We start from the raw sequence: 20,281 nt of genomic DNA, 5'->3' as shown, positions 1-20,281 counted from the left end.
TATTTTTAGTCTTCTCAATGAGATTGCAACACTGTTAACATCTTTAAGAGCAGGAGCCGAATCTCATTCATCTTTGAATCTTCTAAACACCTACCAATGTGCCTTACATAGAGCCACAATAAAAACAGAGAACAATGCAATTATAGTTATAGTAGATTATGACACTTGGTATAAACGGTGTCTAGAACTGACAACCTTAAATTTTCATCCAGTTTAGCTTAGAATTATTACATGGCACCTGTATAATTTTACTCATGCCAAAGACTGATTTCAACAAATGACACTCAAATAAAAACAAATCAATTTCTAGGGTATACAAGTTAATAAGTAATCTTTGACAATAACATGAAAAGTGGCTTACATTAAATGTTAAGTTCCTGTGTACTTTCATGCAAAGGTTTTCTTTTACGTATTCCTCAGTTTAATATGACTGTAACAGATCTCTTCATACTACTTGTTAACTAACTGAAACTAGACGGAGATTTTTATATTTTCCAACCAAGGTAAAAAAATTAAAGGCTAATACTAAAGCAAAAATGATAAGATCAAGATCCAGAATTTGGGAATAATAGCAGGTAAAATCTATCAAAAGGTCTCTTTAATTACAGTGCTTTCTTTCCAAATTGCTTTCATTAATATCAAGGCTTCAACTTCCTGTCTGAACTTACTGCAATGTTTTTTTTTCCTACCCTGATTTAGCATAGCCTTCCTCTACTGCATGTTATCTTCTCAGGAATCAATTCCCATGGTTGGGTTTCATTTGTTTCGTTCAGCTACTGCCCCACTTTCATGTGCTAACAAGTTGGAGGAGCTGCAATCTGTTGGGTAGTAACCTTCACTCGAACAACCAAGTCTGCATTAATGCAACTAGCCACATCCCCTTTCCCTGCAGGAACTATTTCTATAGACTGTGCCCCTACAAACCTAATTTGAAAAAACAATCAGTAATGAAGAGCGTGTGTGCCAAACACCCTACCCTTTCAATATTTTCATACTTCAAAGTGTTTTTTGTTTTGTTTTATTTTTTCCCATGTTGAGAAGCTTATGGTAAGAAACAGAGGCATTCAATTATATCAGATCAAATCCACCAGAGCAGAGAATATATAAAGTTAGCAGAGCAGGAAAGAGCCAATAGCCAGGCATCAAAAGATCAAGTTTCTATTCTCAGTTCAACAACCTAGTTTATATCTTTAGGCAAAAGCATAACTCAACTTCAACTTGATCTTCTATAAACTAGAGATAATAACCACCAGCCCTATTTCAGCAGCTTGTTTCAGAGATTATAAAATCACAGCATCATAAACAGCACTGCATAGTTGTAAAACATGTGCATTTATGTATATAAATATATATGAAAATATACTTTTGAACAAGAGCCATTCATAGCCTATGGGCAGATAAAAAACTAACATGTATTAAAGTCCCAATTAAATACTCACCTAGATCAACTTTATGCCAAATTCTACAGACAGTATTATCCAAGGATTTTTTTTTTTTTTGAGAAACACAAACTAGCTTAGAAACATATTCACAGTCTAGTTCGTAATTTTGGAGTAAGTCCCATTCTCTAATCTGGATTTATAATCTTGCAAGCAAACTTTTACTCACAATCCTAACGTACCTAAATTCTCTTCTTTCAATTTATCAAATCTAGTGTAAAGAGCTAAGATTTTCTATATTATGGCCTTCACATAAACCTTCACTACAATGAATGTAAAAATTAAATCCAGAACAACTTCATGATTTCGGATATTTTTTTTCATGTCAAAAAGAATAGTACCATTGCCTAAATCAGTACTCACTTCTAATTTCCTAAGCAAAATATCAATATACTTTGATTCTCCAAATAAATTATGATTCCCTACAAGCATACACACACACATTTCCTAAACTGTGTTTCTATGGCTTTAATTTTTTACCTGCAGCAACTCTGGAATGCTAATTAAATGATTTAGTGTATGGTTTTTATCTTCTTTTTGGTTGCTTAGTTTTCTACAAGATCCCTAAAACAGCATGACTGTCTCACTACACTAACTTGTTCTGATGAATGAAAGCTGTTTAAAACATGAACTTGAAAAATCTTATTTCAACTGTAATTTTGTAGCTAAAATTCTTTTTCTGAACTTTGCAAATTGGTCTGTGCAACCCAAATTAGTGCTGAGAAAAAACTAGATAGACTTTAAGTTGCTCAATGGTCTTCAAAAGGTGAAAAAGCATAATGAAACATGCTCGTCTGAACTACACCCATTTTCAATTTCAACACAGTAAACTTCTTGTTTGTTCTTAAGGCAAATTCAAAACTGTACATATTGGAATTCGTTATTACCAAAGATAATTTATGCAATCAGAAGCCAAAGGTGCTAAGTCGGCAAAAAGAAAACCATGGAAGTAAGCAAACTCTAACACATGTGCAACACACCCTCTCAGTATATAAAGGCCTGTTCACTGTCCTTGATAGCAGGTGCTCCCTGGGCTGAAGAGCAGCAGCCATGTCTGTTAGATACAGCTCGAGCAAGCAGTACTCTTCCTCCCGCAGCGGAGGAGGAGGGGGAGGGGGAGGAGGGGCATGCTACAGAATTTCAAGCAGCAAAGGTTCCCTTGGTGGAGGAGTATGTGGCTCAGGAGGGTTCAGTAGTAGCTCTTTCAGCCGGGGAAGCTCTGGTGGAAGCTTCCTTATAGGCTCATCAGGTGGCTATGGAGGAGGATCAGGAGGAGGAGGAGGTTTTTGTGGCAGTAGCTTTGGCGGGGGCAGCTATGGGGGAGGCTATGGAGGCAGCAGCTATGGGGGAGGCTATGGAGGAGGCAGCTATGGGGGAGGCTATGGAGGAGGCAGCTTCGGAGGGGGCGGCTTCGGAGGGGGAGGCTTCAGTGGAGGCAGCTTTGGAGGGGGCTTTGGTGGTGGTGGTTTTGGAGGAGACGGTGGCCTCCTCTCCGGAAATGAAAAAGTTACCATGCAGAATCTGAATGACCGCCTGGCCTCCTACTTGGACAAAGTTCGGGCTCTGGAAGATTCAAATCATGAGCTAGAAAATAAAATCAAGGACTGGTATGACAAGCACAGCAGAACAGGCCAGGGAGAGCCTCATGACTACAGCAAATACTATCAAACCATCGACGATCTTAAAAATCAGGTAAGGGGAATTTTAAAAATCAACTTTAAGCCTGTTTTTTTCCCACTGAATTCAGATAGATGAATCTGGAAATGACCATGATGTAGTTGTTTACTGTGTTTGCCTATGTTACCTTCTTGCTTCCAAAAACAATCCAGTCTCATAAAAGGTAAATATCTCTGAGGGTATGGTTACTGCAATCTTAATCCAACATGTGTGCTGTGTGTCTTACAGGATGTGGGATTACTGAGAATTTTTTAGGTTTGAATGAGTGTATCATGAGTCCATGGTTAAAATACTCTAGATCGTTTTACAAATACAGGAACTGAAAGAACTATTAAATGAATCAGAACAAAATATTATTCAGGTTGACAACAAAGAAAATACTCATTAGCAACATTGCAAGAAACATGAATTCTCCAGTATGGAAATGGGATACTGCTTGCCTCTAGGAAATTTATGAATTACACCCACTGGGACAGTTCAGAGTATATTCATTTAGAATATATATTTATAACAAGTTAAACCAAATACAGGTATGAGTCAGTGAAATACATGAAATCACAGTATAAAAGAGGGACACAGGTGCAGGAACCCATATCAGGAACACAGCTATGTAATTCCAATTCGTTTTCAGAAAGGGATGACATAGAAATAGAAAAGTATAGAAACTTGAAGAGAATGAATGACTCAAATTTAACTATAAGAGTAAGCCTACAATATTCCATATTTAAAATAAAAACTTCCTGCAAGATTTTGGAAGAAAACCTAAAAATGCAATTTACCTATGCCATTATAAAAGCCATATCTGTATCTGATCTCTTTGTCTCTCCCTCCAGATCGTCAAGATAACAACAGATAATGCCAAAATACTGCTTCAAATCGACAATGCCAGGCTGGCAGCTGATGACTTCAGACTGAAGTGAGCTAAGTGAATGTGGTACAATATTGTAACAACAAGCACATGAGTTGTTTTTAACAATGACTCTGGATGTCCATGCTAGCATTTACATTTTCCTGAATTCATTCAAAGTTAAACAGTATTGGAGTTGTCAGAGAAATTTTCAACCTCAGTATTACCTTTTTGTCAAAATTAAAAGAAGAAAATGCATCTTAAGTGCTAAGCTTTTTTGGCATTAAACCACTAATATCCCTAATGAATTAGTATATGATAAATGTTGCATTTATATGATAAATGAAGTCAACTCTGTATTTGCCTTTTAAACAGTCTCTAGCCGGACACACCTCCCCTATATAAGTTATATCCAGCATTTGTGTCATGCTGTTTCAGGTATGAGAATGAACTGGCCCTGCGCCAGAGCGTGGAGGCCGACATCAATGGCCTGCGCAGGGTGCTGGACGAGCTGACCTTGGCCAAGAGTGACCTGGAGATGCAGATCGAGGGCCTGAATGAAGAGCTGGCCTACCTGAAGAAGAATCACGAAGAGGTGATGCAAAATGTCCCTCCCCCAGCCATAAAAGGGCTCAATGCAGTCACGGTGCTGTCATTAAATTTTTCTGTTTCCTCACATAGGAAATGAAAGACCTTGGAAACGTGTCCACTGGTGATGTGAATGTGGAAATGAATGCTGCCCCTGGTGTTGATCTGACTGAACTTCTGAATAACATGAGAAACCAGTATGAACAAATTGCTGAACGCAACCGCAAAGATGCTGAAGCGTGGTACAATGAAAAGGTAACTCATCTTCCTTCATAGTGAGGCCAACAGAAGTTTGGTTCAGATTTTTCTCATCTTTTCCCCTGTTTTTCATACTCTAGAGCAAGGAACTGACTACAGAAATCAACAGTAACATTGAACAAATGTCCAGCGTTAAATCTGAGATTACGGAATTGAGACGCAATGTTCAAAGTCTGGAGATCGAACTACAGTCCCAACTAGCCCTGGTATGTTAATAACTGGCGAAAGAACTTCATCATACATAAGAATATGCACCGTAAGAGAAAATGCAGAGTTGGGATAAGAAAGAAGCAAAACTGGAGCTCTTGTTAATGGGAGAAAAGCATTTCTGGCATTGATTTCAAAATGCTGAAATTAAAATGCTGCCATTAAACATGAAATAAATTCTATATATTTCCTCTATTCTACACGATGTCTTATTAAATCATGAAATAAGCTTCACTGTACTCTGCTGAACAGCGAGCTGGTTAACCCACAGCATATTCTCTCCTTTCTCAGAAACAGTCCCTGGAAGCCTCCTTGGCAGAAACAGAATGTCGCTACTCCATGCAGCTCTCACAGATTCAGGCCCAGGTCTCCTGCCTGGAGGAACAGCTGCAAGAGATTCGAGCTGAAACCGAGTGCCAGAATACTGAGTACCAACAACTCCTGGATATTAAGATCCGACTGGAGAATGAAATTCAAACCTACCGCAAACTGCTTTCAGAAGGAGAGTCAGGGTAAACCACAAAAATGTTTAAATTATCCCCACTGCTTTTATTTGACGTTCCAAATCGCAAGGCTTCTCCAAAGCCCAAGAAAGTGCCACAGGATGGGGCAAACGTCGGGGGAGAAAGGAGGAGACTAGAGTACAGGAAAGGGCGTGTGCAGCCGGTCTCAATTTCCCATGAACTTGGTCCAAGAATGTCTCTTAGGGCTGTGTGTATAAAAACTTGTTTTTTAAAGAGTGGGTTATTTAAAACACATACTCGGCAGTTTTGTTTTTTTTTCTCAAAACCCGTTTTGCTTATGTTCTACTAAAGTAACAGTCATCTGGAAAGCGACCCACCGTTTTCCAAAGTCAGACTTGACTGTGACCCTCACGACCTATAATTCCAGCGAGAGCCAGAAAGGCAGCGGGCGTGGCAGCAGCAGCTACGACAGCGGAAGCTTCGGCAGCGGCGGCGGCTACGGCGGCAGCTCCGGCGTTTACGGCGGCGGCAGCTCCGGCGGCGGTGGCGGAGGCGTCTACGGCGGCGGCAGCTCCGGCGTTTACGGCGGCGGCAGCTCCGGCGGCGGTGGCGGAGGCGTCTACGGCGGCGGCAGCTCCGGCGGCGGCGGCAGCTCCGGCGTCTACGGCGGCGGTAGTTCCGGCGGCGGCGGCACCTCCGGCGGTTACGGCGGCGGCGGCTCCGGCGGTTACGGCGGCGGCGGCTCCGGCGGCGGCGGCTCCAGCGGAGGCCTCAGCCCCGGGGAGTCCTCGGCTAAGGGACCAAGGTCAGCAGAAAGTCACAGGGGTGATGAGAATTAGTTGTAGCTTTCTCTGATGGCCCTGTTGCTTGGGAAGCCCTAGAGCTGTTTAAAAAATGAAAATCAGCGTTTTTGAACAAACCCCACCCTTGACTCCCAACTTGAAAGAAAAGTCGCATGGTCTACAATGCTGTAGCTTAAAAAGTGATCGTTTGTTGTTTTTTTTTTAAGAAACATAGAAATGTTGAGTTTTCTCTTTCAATGTGTTCTCCTTTTAGAAATTTTGCTTGTTAATTAGTAAGGACCCCCACAAACCGCTTGAGTCTAAATTCTTTTTTTTTTCTGTGATTCATACAGATATTAACAAAGCCAGAGTAATCAAGACAATTATTGAAGAGGTGGCACCTAATGGGAGAGTCCTTTCATCTATGGTCGAATCAGAAACCGCAACACACTACTATTGAGTCGCATCAAGAAGAAAGGGGCTCCCTTCACACAGGCCATGATGTGCAGATGTACAAAAAACAAAATCTCGAAACAGTTCAGTACTGGCCTATGGAAATAGGTTCCCTCTAAAAATAAGGTGTCTATAACAGGTGTTTTGTGGTTTCTGTATTTTCTTTTCACTTCACCAGAAAGTGTCCTTTGATGGAAAAAAAAAAAAGAAAACTTTCTATTCTCATTTACTAATGAATTTCAATAAACTTTCTTACTGATGCAAACTATCCAATTTAGTCATTGTCTTTATTTAAATCGGATAATATTTTTATAACCTTAAATGATTAGTAAACTGCATTTGAAGATTGATTTATCCAGAAATCCTAAAGACAGAATTATTATAAGACAGAATTATGAGTCATGGTTTCTTTGAGTAAAGGTTTAGTCTTGCAGGTATGTTGGACCAGTGTTAGTTTTCTCACTGAGTAAAATGTCTATGAGTCTCCAGTCTCACTCCTTTTTAAAGAAACATAATGTGTATAGAAAACTCCCAGTTCTCTGAGTTTGAATTAGTTCAATCATGGAAATTCTGCAGTATCTCAAGTAAGACCTCAAAGATAAAGTAAATTGGAAATCTTACATTTCTGATTATTTCTCACATTTACCTGTCCTTATTTTCTTCCCATTACTATATTACTTCTACCCAATTGCTATCCAGCTTACAAGATACTTTCCAACACTTGCCAGCCCAGTAAAATCATATCACCCCAACAAAATTACTTGGGTGTCTACCATGAACAGAAGAACCATCAAGACATGGTGATGCCAATTTGAGCGGAGGGACATCGTTAGGTCCCTGCCTTCACCAACCCTGCTGGTGATAAGTACTAAAGACCTGCTACTTGTAGAATCAACCCAACTGACATCACTTAGTGCTCTATTAGTGTATGGGTTAGGTGAGAGCTGGAGTTACTCCATGCCCTTAAGACTACCTTGAGTTCCCTGGTGGATTCCTGTGGATTATTCATTTCCACAAAATAGCAGCCTTCCTCAGTATCCTTCCTGATTTGAGCTACAGTTTTTCTAAGGACCTAAGTCCTAGTAATTTGCTTGGGACTCCTGGCAAAGCCTACCCTCTATATCCTAAATTGATGACTGAAGCCCTATTTTAAAGTGAATGGAAGTCCCTATAATCAAGGATCCATTACCTATATGGCACCAAATACCATAGTCCAGAAACTCTTCATCTTAGTTCACATGTCTTCTTATATGCGTACCAGCCCCTGTTCTTGGGGGCCAGTCTTCCAAAGTCCACCGTTGAAGTCCCTACATGCCACATTATAAAATTCTGAAACAGAGTTGTTGGCTGGTTAAGGACTCTGAGGTTCTACTGTGTATATACTGACTGCTGTTCAGAAACACTAACCTTTAAAAATACTAAAAAGCTAACCAAGTCACCAGAACCTAAAGCATTATAATCTAAAATGGCCACTTTCCTTATTCTGAAGAAGTGTTTTCATATTCAATATCACTAGTTTGAGACTAATATGTTATTATGAGATAGTTGTGTTTGTTATTAAGTTTTTTCTCTTCTGCCCATGCTTCACCCTCCTCCAAGCCAGGGTCTTAGCTGATCACAGCTGAGATCAGATTCTTTCTCTGGTTGGGTGGTGACCCAAACCTTCATTCTTGAGAAGTCTGAATCACAGTGGTACTACCTTACTTTGTCAATCTTCCAATATCTCCTTAAATAATTATTTATATTACATTCTCCCTGATAACACTTTACCTCTGATATAGTACTACATTCCTGATGGATGTTAAGTAAACTTATTGTGGTGATCATTTCACAATATATGTGTCAAGTCATTATGCTGTACACCTTAAATTCAAACAATGCTCTATGTCTTTATCTCAATAAAACTGAAAGAAAAAAATAGAACTACTTTCTTGACCAGGCTCTGAACTACAGTTTAATAAAGACAGTGTCTAAACAATTTGATTTTAACAAGGACATAGGTATTTACATTTTTTTTAAATCACCATTTTTACTATACAGATTTATCATGCAGCTATTAACCAAAAAATCCTGTACAGATTCTAAAGTTGTTATAGAGTCTTGCCTATTTAAGCAGGACAGTGTCCAATGAGACCAGCAGAGCCAATTCTGCTGCTCAGACTACACAGCTGTGTTTAAAAAGCTTGTTTCTCCAAAGATGTTGTTTCATGCTGCTCTAGGCCTTAAATGCACCATGACCCTGATGTCAATGATGGCTTGATTTTCCTTGGGCATGGAGAAGTAACTTTGTTTGGGTCAGTTCAATGGGGGAAACAGCTTGAGTAAGGTTAACTAAATAAGGTCCATCTGGAATTTCTCATCTAGATTGCATCTGGAGAGTGGGAATTAGGGAAAGAGATCATTTGTGGTTATAAGCATGCATTTCAAAGTGACTCCTGGACTTCATATCCTGGCACTGGTATTTACAAATCCTGTAGCTTTTGCTACAAGCTACTTCAATCTTCTGAGTCTCAGCTTTCCAATCTATGTACTAGGAATAGTAACTACCTTGTGTGAGATTACTGTGGGGATAAAATGGGTTAATTACCTACAAAGCCCTTAGAAAAATGCCCGCCATACAGTAGGTACTAAAAAAACAGTATTGTGTTCATCTTCAAGGAAATATGCTTATTGGTTAAATAAGCTAGTTTCTCCAAAGCTGGAAATGAACATCACAATAAGTTGTTGGGTAGGTGATCATTAACGCAGTTTATCAAAGAGTAGAGAACAAGGTCACGTTGCTGCAGGACTAGGACTGCAAAACAAATCCCAGACAACAGGAATAATGGTGAGAGTGTGTCACGAAGGGTTATGACTAACCTAGTCCTGTGAAGCTCAGTCCAATTAGTCCAACAAAACAGACCAAGAGGTTTGCAAAAGTAATTGGGAAGGACCAGATATTGTCCCAAAGGTTTGAGATACTGTCTTGCCAATGGGTTTCAGCCCCGGGCAAGTTTGCTATGGATTCAATGTGACCAAAGAAATTGATAGCAAAACATTCTTGGGGTGAAAGGGTTATACCCAACTTTATTTCCAGGTGGCAGGTCAGTTACTAAAATCCCATTCACTCAGAGCAAGTCTACATGCGGCAAGCCGGCCTCTACCTCTGGGCCCCTCTGTCCACACAGTCGTCCCGCACAACCATCCTCTGGGCCTCTGCTCTGCTCTCCTGCAGCCTTGCAGCCGTGCCACCGTGTCACACCCAGAGCACTGGGCGGGGCTCTTTATATAGAGTCAACAGCCATGTATTGCCTGCAGGTGTGTAGTGAGCTAGTCAACCAGGGCCAGGTGAGAATCCTAGCCACAGGAACTCTCATTTTATCCACAGATACTGACCATACCTAAAGGCGGCAGCTGTGATGGTCCTGATCATGATGCAAACTATCCAAGCTGTGTCCTCGGGTGAAAAAGAGAAACAAGTTATCGCAACAGAAACAAATCCAGGAGAGGGGCGGAAGATGGCGGTGTGAATAGAGCAGCGGAAATCTCCTCCCAAAACCACATATATCTATGAAAATATAACAAAGACAACCCTTCCTAGAATAAAGACCAGAGGACACAGGACAATATCCAGACCACATCCGCACCTGAGAGAACCCAGCGCCTCACGAAGGGGGTAAGATACAAGCCCCGGCCCGGCGGGAGCCGAGCGCCCATCCCCCCAACTCGCGGCGGGAGAAGAATAGGCAGAGCAGGAGGGAGACGGAGCCCAGGACTGCTGAACACCCAGCCCCAGCCATCCGGGCCAGAGTGCAGGGCCCTGGATACTAGGAAAACAGGGCAGCAAGAACAGTGAGCGGGCACCGGAGGCCGGGCGCCGGAGGACATAAGAAAAGCGAGCAACCATTTTTTTTTTTCTATTTTGTTTTGGCGAGCGCTTTTTGGAAGTCTTAAAGGGATAGGGACCCCAATACTAGGGAAATAGGGCAGCAAGACCGTTGAGCAGATGCCTGAGGCTGGCGCCGGAGAATAAAGAAAAACGAGCAGCCACCTTTTTTTTTTAATTTAAATTTTTTTTTTTTTTTTGTGGTCGTTGTTTTGTTTTGGCGGGTGCTTTTTGGAAGTCTTAAAGGGGCAGGGTGGGACACTTAATCCAGAGGTAGGGAATCCGGGGATCTCTGGGCACCCTAACCCCTGGGCTGCAGGGAACAGGGAGGCCCCTTACGGAGATAAATAGCCTCCAGGCCGCTCCCGCTCCAACGCGACTCTACCATTTTGGAGCAGCTGCCCGGCCAGGCCACGCCCACAGCAACAGCGGAGATAAACTCCATAGCAGCCGGGCAGGAAGCAGAAACCCTGTCTGCGCGCAGCTGCCCAGAAAAAGCCACTAGAGGTCGCTGTTCTCCCAGGAGAGGAGGGCCAAAAACCAACAAGAAGGGAAGTTCTTCCAGCCGTCACTCGTCCCAGCTCTGCAAACTATTCCTATCACCATGAAAAGGCAAAGCTACAGGCAGAAAAAGATCACACAGACAACACCAGAGAAGGAGACAGACTTAACCAGTCTTCCTGACAAAGAATTCAAAATAAGAATCATAAACATGCTGACAGAGATGCAGAGAAATACGCAAGAGATATGGGATGAAGTCCGGAGGGAGATCACAGATGCCAGAAAGGAGATTGCAGAAATGAAACAAACTATGGAAGGGTTTATAAGCAGAATGGATAGGATGCAAGAGGCCATTGATGGAATTGAAACCAGAGAACAGGAACGCATAGAAGCTGACATAGAGAGAGACAAAAGGATCTCCAGGAATGAAACAATGTTAAGAGAACTGTGTGACCAATCCAAAAGGAACAATATCCGTATTATAGGGGTTCCAGAAGAAGAAGAGAGAGGAAAAGAGATGGAAAGTATCTTAGAAGAAAATATTGCTGAAAACTTCCCCAAACTGGGGGAGGAACTAATCGAACAGACCACGGAAATACACAGAACCCCCAACAGAAAGGATCCAAGGAGGACAACACCAAGACACATAATAATTAAAATGGCAAAGATCAAGGACAAAGAAAGAGTTTTAAAGGCAGCTAGAGAGAAAAAGGTCACCTATAAAGGAAAACCCATCAGGCTAACATCAGACTTCTCCACAGAAACCCTACAGGCCAGAAGAGAATGGCATGATATATTTAATACAATGAAACAGAAGGGCCTTGAACCAAGGATACTGTATCCAGCACGACTATCATTCAAATATGACAGTGGGATTAAACAATTCCCAGACAAACAAAAGCTGAGGGAATTTGCTTCCCACAAACCACCTCTACAGAACATCTTACAGGGACTGCTCTAGATGGGAGCACTCCTAGAAAGAGCACAGCACAAAACACCCAACATATGAAGAATTGAGGAGGAGGAATAAGAAGGGAGAGAAGAAAAGAATCTCCAGACAGTGTATATAACAGCTCAATAAGCGAGCTAAGTTAGGCAGTAAGATACTAAAGAGGCTAACCTTGAACCTTTGGTAACCACGAATTTAAAGCCTGCAATGGCAATAAGTACATATCTTTCAATAGTCACCCTTAATGTTAATGGGCTGAATGCACCAATCAAAAGACATAGAGTAATAGAATGGATAAAAAAGCAAGACCCATCTATATGCTGCTTACAAGAAACTCACCTCAAACCCAAAGACATGTACAGAGTAAAAGTCAAGGGATGGAAAAACATATTTCAAGCAAACAACAGCGAGAAGAAAGCAGGGGTTGCAGTACTAATATCAGACAAAATAGACTTCAAAACAAAGAAAGTAACAAGAGATAAAGAAGGACACTACATAATGATAAAGGGCTCAGTCCAACAAGAGGATATAACCATTCTAAATATATATGCACGCAACACAGGAGCACCAGCATATGTGAAACAAATACTAACAGAACTAAAGGAGGAAATAGACTGCAATGCATTCATTCTAGGAGACTTCAACACACCACTCAACCCAAAGGATAGATCCACTGGGCAGAAAATAAGTAAGGACATGGAAGCACTGAACAACACAGTAGAGCAGATGGACCTAATAGACATCTACAGAACTCTACATCCAAAAGCAACAGGATATACATTCTTCTCAAGTGCACATGGAACATTCTCCAGAATAGACCACATACTAGGCCACAAAAAGAGCCTCAGAAAATTCCAAAAGATTGAAATCCTACCAAACAACTTTTCAGACCACAAAGGCATAAAACTAGAAATAAACTGTACAAAGAAAGCAAAGAGGCTCACAAACACATGGAGGCTTAACAACACGCTCCTAAATAATCAATGGATCAATGACCAAATCAAAATGGAGATCCAGCAATATATGGAAACAAATGACAACAACAACACTAAGCCCCAACTTCTGTGGGATGCAGCAAAAGCAGTCTTAAGAGGAAAGTATATAGCAATCCAAGCATATTTAAAACAGGAAGAACAATCCCAAATGAATGGTCTAATGTCACAATAATCGAAATTGGAAAAAGAAGAACAAATGAGGCCTAAGGTCAGCAGAAGGAGGGACATAATAAAGATCAGAGAAGAAATAAATAAAATTGAGAAGAATAAAACAATAGCAAAAATCAATGAAACCAAGAGCTGGTTCTTTGAGAAAATAAACAAAATAGATAAGCCTCTAGCCAGACTTATTAAGAAGAAAAGAGAGTCAACACAAATCAACAGTATCAGAAACGAGAAAGGAAAAATCACGACGGACCCCACAGAAATACAAAGAATTATTAGAGAATACTATGAAAACCTATATGCTAACAAGCTGGGAAACCTAGGAGAAATGGACAACTTCCTAGAAAAATACAACCTTCCACGATTGACCCAGAAAGAAACAGAAAATCTAAACAGACCAATTACCAGCAACGAAATTGAAGCGGTAATCAAAAAACTACCAAAGAACAAAACCCCCGGGCCAGAGGGATTTACCTCAAAATTTTATCAGACATACAGGGAAGACATAATACCCATTCTCCTTAGAGTTTTCCAAAAAATAGAGGAGGAGGGGATACTCCCAAACTCATTCTATGAAGCTAACATCACCCTAATACCAAAACCAGGCAAAGACCCCACCAAAAAAGAAAACTACAGACCAATATCCCTGATGAACATAGATGCAAAAATACTCAACAAAATATTAGCAAACCGAATTCAAAATACATCAAGAGGATCATACACCATGACCAAGTGGGATTCATCCCAGGGATGCAAGGATGGTACAACATTCGAAACTCCATCAACATCATCCACCACATCAACAAAAAGAAAGACAAAAACCACATGATCATCTCCATAGATGCTGAAAAAGCATTTGACAAAGTTCAACATCCATTCCTGATAAAAACTCTCAGCAAAATGGGAATAGAAGGCAAGTACCTCAACATAATAAAGGCCATCTATGATAAACCCACAGCCAACATTATATTGAACAGCGAGAAGCTGAAAGCATTTCCTCTGAGATCGGGAACTAGACAGGGATGCCCACTCTCTCCACTGTTATTTAACATAGTACTGGAGGTCCTAGCCACGGCAATCAGACAAAACAAAGAAATACAAGGAATCCAGATTGGTAAAGAAGAAGTTAAACTGTCACTATTTGCAGATGACATGATACTGTACATAAAAAACCCTAAAGACTCCACCCCAAAACTACTAGAACTGATATCAGAATACAGCAAAGTTGCAGAATACAAAATCAACACACAGAAATCTGTGGCTTTCCTATACACTAACAATGAACCAACAGAAAGAGAAATCAGGAAAACAACTCCATTCACAATTGCATCAAAAAAAATAAAATACCTAGGAATAAACCTAACCAAGGAAGTGAAAGACTTATACTCTGAAAACTACAAGTCACTCTTAAGAGAAATTAAAGGGGACACTAACAGATGGAAACTCATCCCATGCTCATGGCTAGGAAGAATTAATATCGTCAAAATGGCCATCCTGCCCAAAGCAATATACAGATTTGATGCAATCCCTATGAAACTACCAGCAACATTCTTCAATGAACTGGAACAAATAATTCAAAAATTCATATGGAAACACCAAAGACCCCGAATAGCCAAAGTAATCCTGAGAGAGAAGAATAAAGTAGGGGGGATCTCACTCCCCAACTTCAAGCTCTACTATAAAGCCATAGTAATCAAGACAATTTGGTACTGGCACAAGAACAGAGCCACAGACCAATGGAACAGACTAGAGAATCCAGACATTAACCCAGACATATATGGTCAATTAATATTTGATAAAGGAGCCATGGACATACAATGGCGAAATGACAGTCTCTTCAACAGATGGTGCTGGCAAAACTGGACAGCTACATGTAGGAGAATGAAACTGGACCATTGTCTAGCCCCATATACAAAAGTAAACTCCAAATGGATCAAAGACCTGAATGTAAGTCATGAAACCATTAAACTCTTGGAAGAAAACATAGGCAAAAACCTCTTAGACATAAACATGAGTGACCTCTTCTTGAACATATCTCCCCGGGCAAGGAAAACAACAGCAAAAATGAGTAAGTGGGACTATATTAAGCTGAAAAGCTTCTGTACAGCAAAAGACACCATCAATAGAACAAAAAGGAACCCTACAGTATGGGAGAATATATTTGAAAATGACACATCCGATAAAGGCTTGACGTCCAGAATATATAAAGAGCTCACACGCCTCAACAAACAAAAAACAAATAACCCAATTAAAAAATGGGCAGAGGAACTGAACAGACAGTTCTCCAAAAAAGAAATTCAGATGGCCAACAGACACATGAAAAGATGCACCACATCGCTAATTATCAGAGAAATGCAAATTAAAACTACAATGAGGTATCACCTCACACCAGTAAGGATGGCTGCCATCCAAAAGACAGAGAACAACAAATGTTGGCGAGGCTGTGGAGAAAGGGGAACCCTCCTACACTGCTGGTGGGAATGTAAGTTAGTTCAACCATTGTGGAAAGCAGTATGGAGGTACATCAAAATGCTCAAAACAGACCTTCCATTTGACCCAGGAATTGCACTCCTAGGAATTTACCCTAAGAATGCAGCAATCAAGTATGAGAAAGATCAGTGCACCCCTATGTTTATCGCAGCACTATTTACAATAGCCAGGAATTGGAAGCAACCTAAATGTCCATCGATAGATGAATGGATAAAGAAGATGTGGTACATATACACAATGGAATATTACTCAGCCATAAGAAAAGGGCAAATCCAACCATTTGCAGCAACATGGATGGAGCTGGAGGGTATTATGCTCAGTGAAACAAGCCAAGCGGAGAAAGAGAAATACCAAATGATTTCACTTATCTGTGGAGTATAAAAACAAAGGAAAAACTGAAGGAACAAAACAGCAGCAGAATCACAGAACTCAAGAATGGACTAACAGGTACCAAAGGGAAAGGGACTGGGGAGGATGGGTGGGTAGGGAGGGATAAGGGTGGGGGAGAAGTAGGGGGGTATTAAGATTAGCATGCATGGGGGGGTAGGAGAAAAGGGGGGGCTGTACAACACAGAGAAGCCAAGTAGTGATTCTACAACATTTTGCTATGCTGATGGATAGTGACTGTAAAGGGGTTTATAGGGGGGACCTGGTATAAGGGAGAGCCTAGTAAACATAATATTCGTCATGTAAGTGTAGATTAGTGATACCAAAAAAAAAAAAAAGGGCAGTTCCTGCGTGGTGACCTCCAATGAGTTCTACACAAGAGTATAAAGGGCATATAAAAGTGTAGGCAAAGGGTCTGTTTGTGTTTATACAGAGGATCAAAGCCTAATTGGGCTACCCCGAAAATGAACTAAGACATGTTATGAAAAAGAACTTCCAACATCTGCACTCTCTGGAAGACTCATGCCAGAAGATGATCATCAAAAAACCCCAACAAAGATCCACGCACTGCTACAGCTGTAGATGCACTCATCCCACCAGTTCCTGGACTTGCCATGGGAATGAGGAAGGAGATATCTAAGCTGGCCTGTGCATACAGTAAAACAATAAATTTGACTGGATCTATACTGTTGGAACTCAATCAAGAATTAGGAGAAGTGCAAATTGTAGCACTCCAAAATCTTACAACTACAGACTATTTACTGTTAAAAGAACATAAGGGATGTGAACATTCCCCAGGAATGGGTTGTTTTAATTTGTCTGATTTCTCTCAGACTGTTCACGTTCAGTTGGACAATATCCACCATATCATAGATAAGTTTTCACAAATGCCTAAGGTGCCTAACTGGTTTTCTTGGTTTCACTGGAGATGGCTGGTAATTACAGGTATGCTTTGGTTATGTAACTATACTCCTATTATGGTAATGTGTGTGCGCAATTTAAGTAGTAGCTTAAAACCTACACATGCTGAAGTTACTCTACAAGAAGATATGTCAAAGAAATAATCAATCTTCCCATGTTTTCTGCCGCCTGCTACTTCTATAGCTTTTCTTCTTCCTTCCTAATTACAACCCTTAAATAGAAATCGTGCCTCGTATCAAATTTACCGAGTATCATAATTCTTCCAAGTGGTAAAGATACCTCAAGACAAATGCTGGGCATAGAAGCTACAGGGCATAAATATGCAAAGAAATAAAAAGCTAACCATTTCAAACAATAAGGCTTCTCTCTCACTTACCAACTTTACAGTTCCCTGTATGGCCCCGGAAGATGACTGGTTAGCCAGAGACGGGTAAGATTCCTCAAGGGAGGAACAACCTAAGACAGACACAGTCGCAGGGGGGCCATCAGGTGAGAAATTGGGGATCAACAGAGGTGAGGCTTAGAACCTCACCCCCCCTGTTCTGAGAGAAATCTTCTGCATACGTGGATGTTTTATTGCCCTTGTCTAGCTTGGATTAACACATGGTCTACAGGCACACACCTGATCATCTACATTTGCTCTCTTACAACACTAAACTATGTTTTCTACCTTTATCTTGTATCTACCTACCACTTCAGCATCTTATTATTAAAAAAAATAATAATAAAGAGAAATGTGGTATCCACATATAAATCAAGTATAAAAATCAAATGAGTATTCATATTTGAACTGACTGTTTATAGTTCATAATGCATGAGCAAAACCAAAGGTTTCTGTGTTGGCTGCCCTTGTACTGTTCACCATGTAAGAACTTATTCACTATGTAAGAATTTGTTCTCCATGTAAGAACTTGTTTGTTATGCCTCAGAAGATTGGAGACTGACGAAAATTAGGCTTGGGGTGAATTAATGATTGTGCATTGAGCATTGGCTCTCCTATACAGAATTTTATTGTTGTTAACAACCATTTGATCAATAAATATAATAAATATGAGAGATGCCCTCACACACACACACAAAAAAAGTACACACTTCCAATGGTAAAATAATAAGTAACCGGGATGTAATGAATATAGTCAAGATATTGTAACAGCTTGGTATGGTGATAGCTGGTACCTAGAATTGTCATGTATATAAATGTTGAATCACTATGTTGTACACCTGAAACTAATGTAATGTAATACTGTGTGTCAACTACGCTTCAATAAAAAATAATTGTCTACAAAAAAAAAAAAAAACAGAAACAAATCCAGTCTGGAAACCAGGTATGAAGGATTTTTTCTTTTTTTTTTTGAAGGATCCTTTTTGAGCCCGGTTGTCCCACAGAAAGCCACACCAAAGGAAGAACTCCTTTTTGAGTTGTCATATTGCTCCTCAGTGTCTCCGGAGGAAAACACAAACACTGTCTACATCCCAACATGGATAAGAGATACCTCCGGCCTCGTCTCAAGTAAAAAAGAAAGGAATTATTGTGAATAGGTAAAAAAAAAAACAAAAAAAAAAACTGGACATGACCTTGGGGAAGAATTTGGGATGTGTCCTGAAAAGAGTATTGTCCTTCAGGATTTTAGCAAAGAAAAAATTACATATTTAAGCTTTTAATTAACCTATCGTACTTAGAATAAGTTATCTCAAGAGAAATGCTCAAAAAGAATAAATTAATTGGTTCAAAGGCTAGCTGAACTATAAGCAAGCTCATGACCCCTTTGGAAAAGAACTCTTGTTAAAAGATTTGATGTATAAAACCTCAGTAGGGTTTTGTAAAGTAAGAAATTTGAAGGGAAGACTAGAAAACAAAACGGCCCCCAAATGCATCTAGGTAAATTGAACAACAGTTACAAAGATAAAAGCAAGTGGGATATTGCCAATAAGCACATGGAAATATGCTCAATATCACTAATCATTAGGGAAATGCAAATCAAAACTACAATAAGATACCACCTGTCCTGCCAATGGGTTTCAGCCCCGGCGAGTTCTCTGTGGATTCAATGTGACCAAATAAATTGACAGCAAACGTTCTTTGGAGTGAAAGGGTTTATCACCTGGCTTGTTCTCCCTGTGGTAGGTGGAGCACTAGCGCCTCTGCCTCCGCCCAGAGCACTGGGCCGAGCTCTCTATATAGCGCAGTAATAGCTTATTGCCTAAAGGTGTGGAAGCGGTAGCCTAGCAACAGGCCAGTTACATCATCAGGTGGTTTAAGTTCAGTGAGGATCCTGGCCATAGGAACCCCAACTTCCCCACACCACCTCACACCCATTACGATGGTTACTATAAAAATAGAGAGAGAGAGAAAATAAGTATTTGCAAGACGTGGAGACATTATAACACTTGTGCTCTGTAGGTGGGAATGTTAAATGGTACAGCTGCTGTGGTAAACACAATGACAGTTCCTCAAAATATTCTAAATAAAATTACCATATGATCCAGCAACTGCTCTTGAGTTGAAATCAGGGTCTTGAAGAGATATATCTACACATGCCATCTTCACAGCAGCATTATTCACAATAAAAATTTGGAAGGCATTTGTTTCCTTCCCCTCTATATCCCCTGCTATAACAGCACCTGCCGCATAGTAGTTGCTCATTAAATATTTCTTGACTGAACAAAAAAATGAATAAATGGCATCAGATAGAAAGCATAACTGTAGTTTCAGTTTGCTGTTTACTAGAAATTCTGAGAAGAATTCTATAAAGAAATACATTTATGCTTTTCACAAAAGGAATTTTCACCCAGTTTTACTTTTCGGACCTTAAGATAATTACATACACTAAGGGGCCACCGCACTGAATCAGAACGCCCATACACCCAGTTTCATGCTGTGTATCCTTGAAAAGCCCTTTTCCTCGGTTCGCTCATCTTTAACTCAGAGGAAGGAAACCTCTCTTCCCAACTCCCAGATTTCTTCTAAGGTTCAAATGAGATAATATACAAGAAATCCCTTTGGAAGCTGTTAAGCACAATATAAATGTAAGAAAATGTTGTCTTTATACACATTATGCTCTGTAACTTTGAAAAGATAAATGTGGAGGTTGCTTCTTACTAGGATTTAACAATTTCCAGCTGAGAGCATGTGGGACCCAGGCTGAAGCAGCGGTTGGGATCCAGCAAATTGAAGGTGAGTGCTGCCACCTGGTGGAAAAAGGAGGTCAGGGACCGTGAGGTTAATGCAGGATCACCAGGGGCAATGCTGACTGAAAAAGAAAAGTCCCCTAATAGGCCCTTAACTTAATGTT

At 40.4% G+C, this 20,281-nt stretch overlaps 1 protein-coding gene and 1 long non-coding RNA gene across 3 annotated transcripts in view; one reads left to right on the top strand and one right to left on the bottom strand.

Moving 5' to 3' along the window:
- LOC118911155 (uncharacterized) overlaps positions 1-551 on the bottom strand; it is a 118,587-nt gene extending 118,036 nt beyond the window's left edge. Inside the window, exon 1 of the long non-coding RNA XR_008997384.1 lies at positions 362-551. This is a non-coding gene — a long non-coding RNA (uncharacterized LOC118911155). The remainder of the gene's footprint in view (positions 1-361) is intronic.
- Positions 552-2,457: 1,906 nt separating this feature from the next.
- KRT10 (keratin 10) lies at positions 2,458-6,983 on the top strand. 2 transcript variants are annotated; one of them, XM_057501470.1, is made up of 8 exons: positions 2,458-3,131; positions 3,950-4,032; positions 4,402-4,558; positions 4,645-4,806; positions 4,890-5,015; positions 5,308-5,528; positions 5,908-6,285; positions 6,616-6,983. In XM_057501470.1, the coding sequence occupies exons 1-8, from the start codon at positions 2,490-2,492 to the stop codon at positions 6,620-6,622; spliced, it is 1,776 nt and encodes a 591-aa protein (XP_057357453.1). In that variant the 5' UTR covers positions 2,458-2,489; the 3' UTR covers positions 6,623-6,983. The 2 variants fall into 2 exon arrangements, with proteins under 2 accessions (XP_057357453.1, XP_057357454.1); XM_057501471.1 differs by having other exon boundaries at positions 5,908-6,305.
- Positions 6,984-20,281: the final 13,298 nt, after the last annotated feature.

This window comes from Manis pentadactyla, chromosome 4 (genome assembly GCF_030020395.1).
Source record: "Manis pentadactyla isolate mManPen7 chromosome 4, mManPen7.hap1, whole genome shotgun sequence".
NCBI lineage: Eukaryota > Metazoa > Chordata > Mammalia > Pholidota > Manidae > Manis > Manis pentadactyla.
The sequence above is the reverse complement of the archived record's forward strand: the minus strand, read 5'-3'. Positions and strand labels throughout refer to the sequence as shown.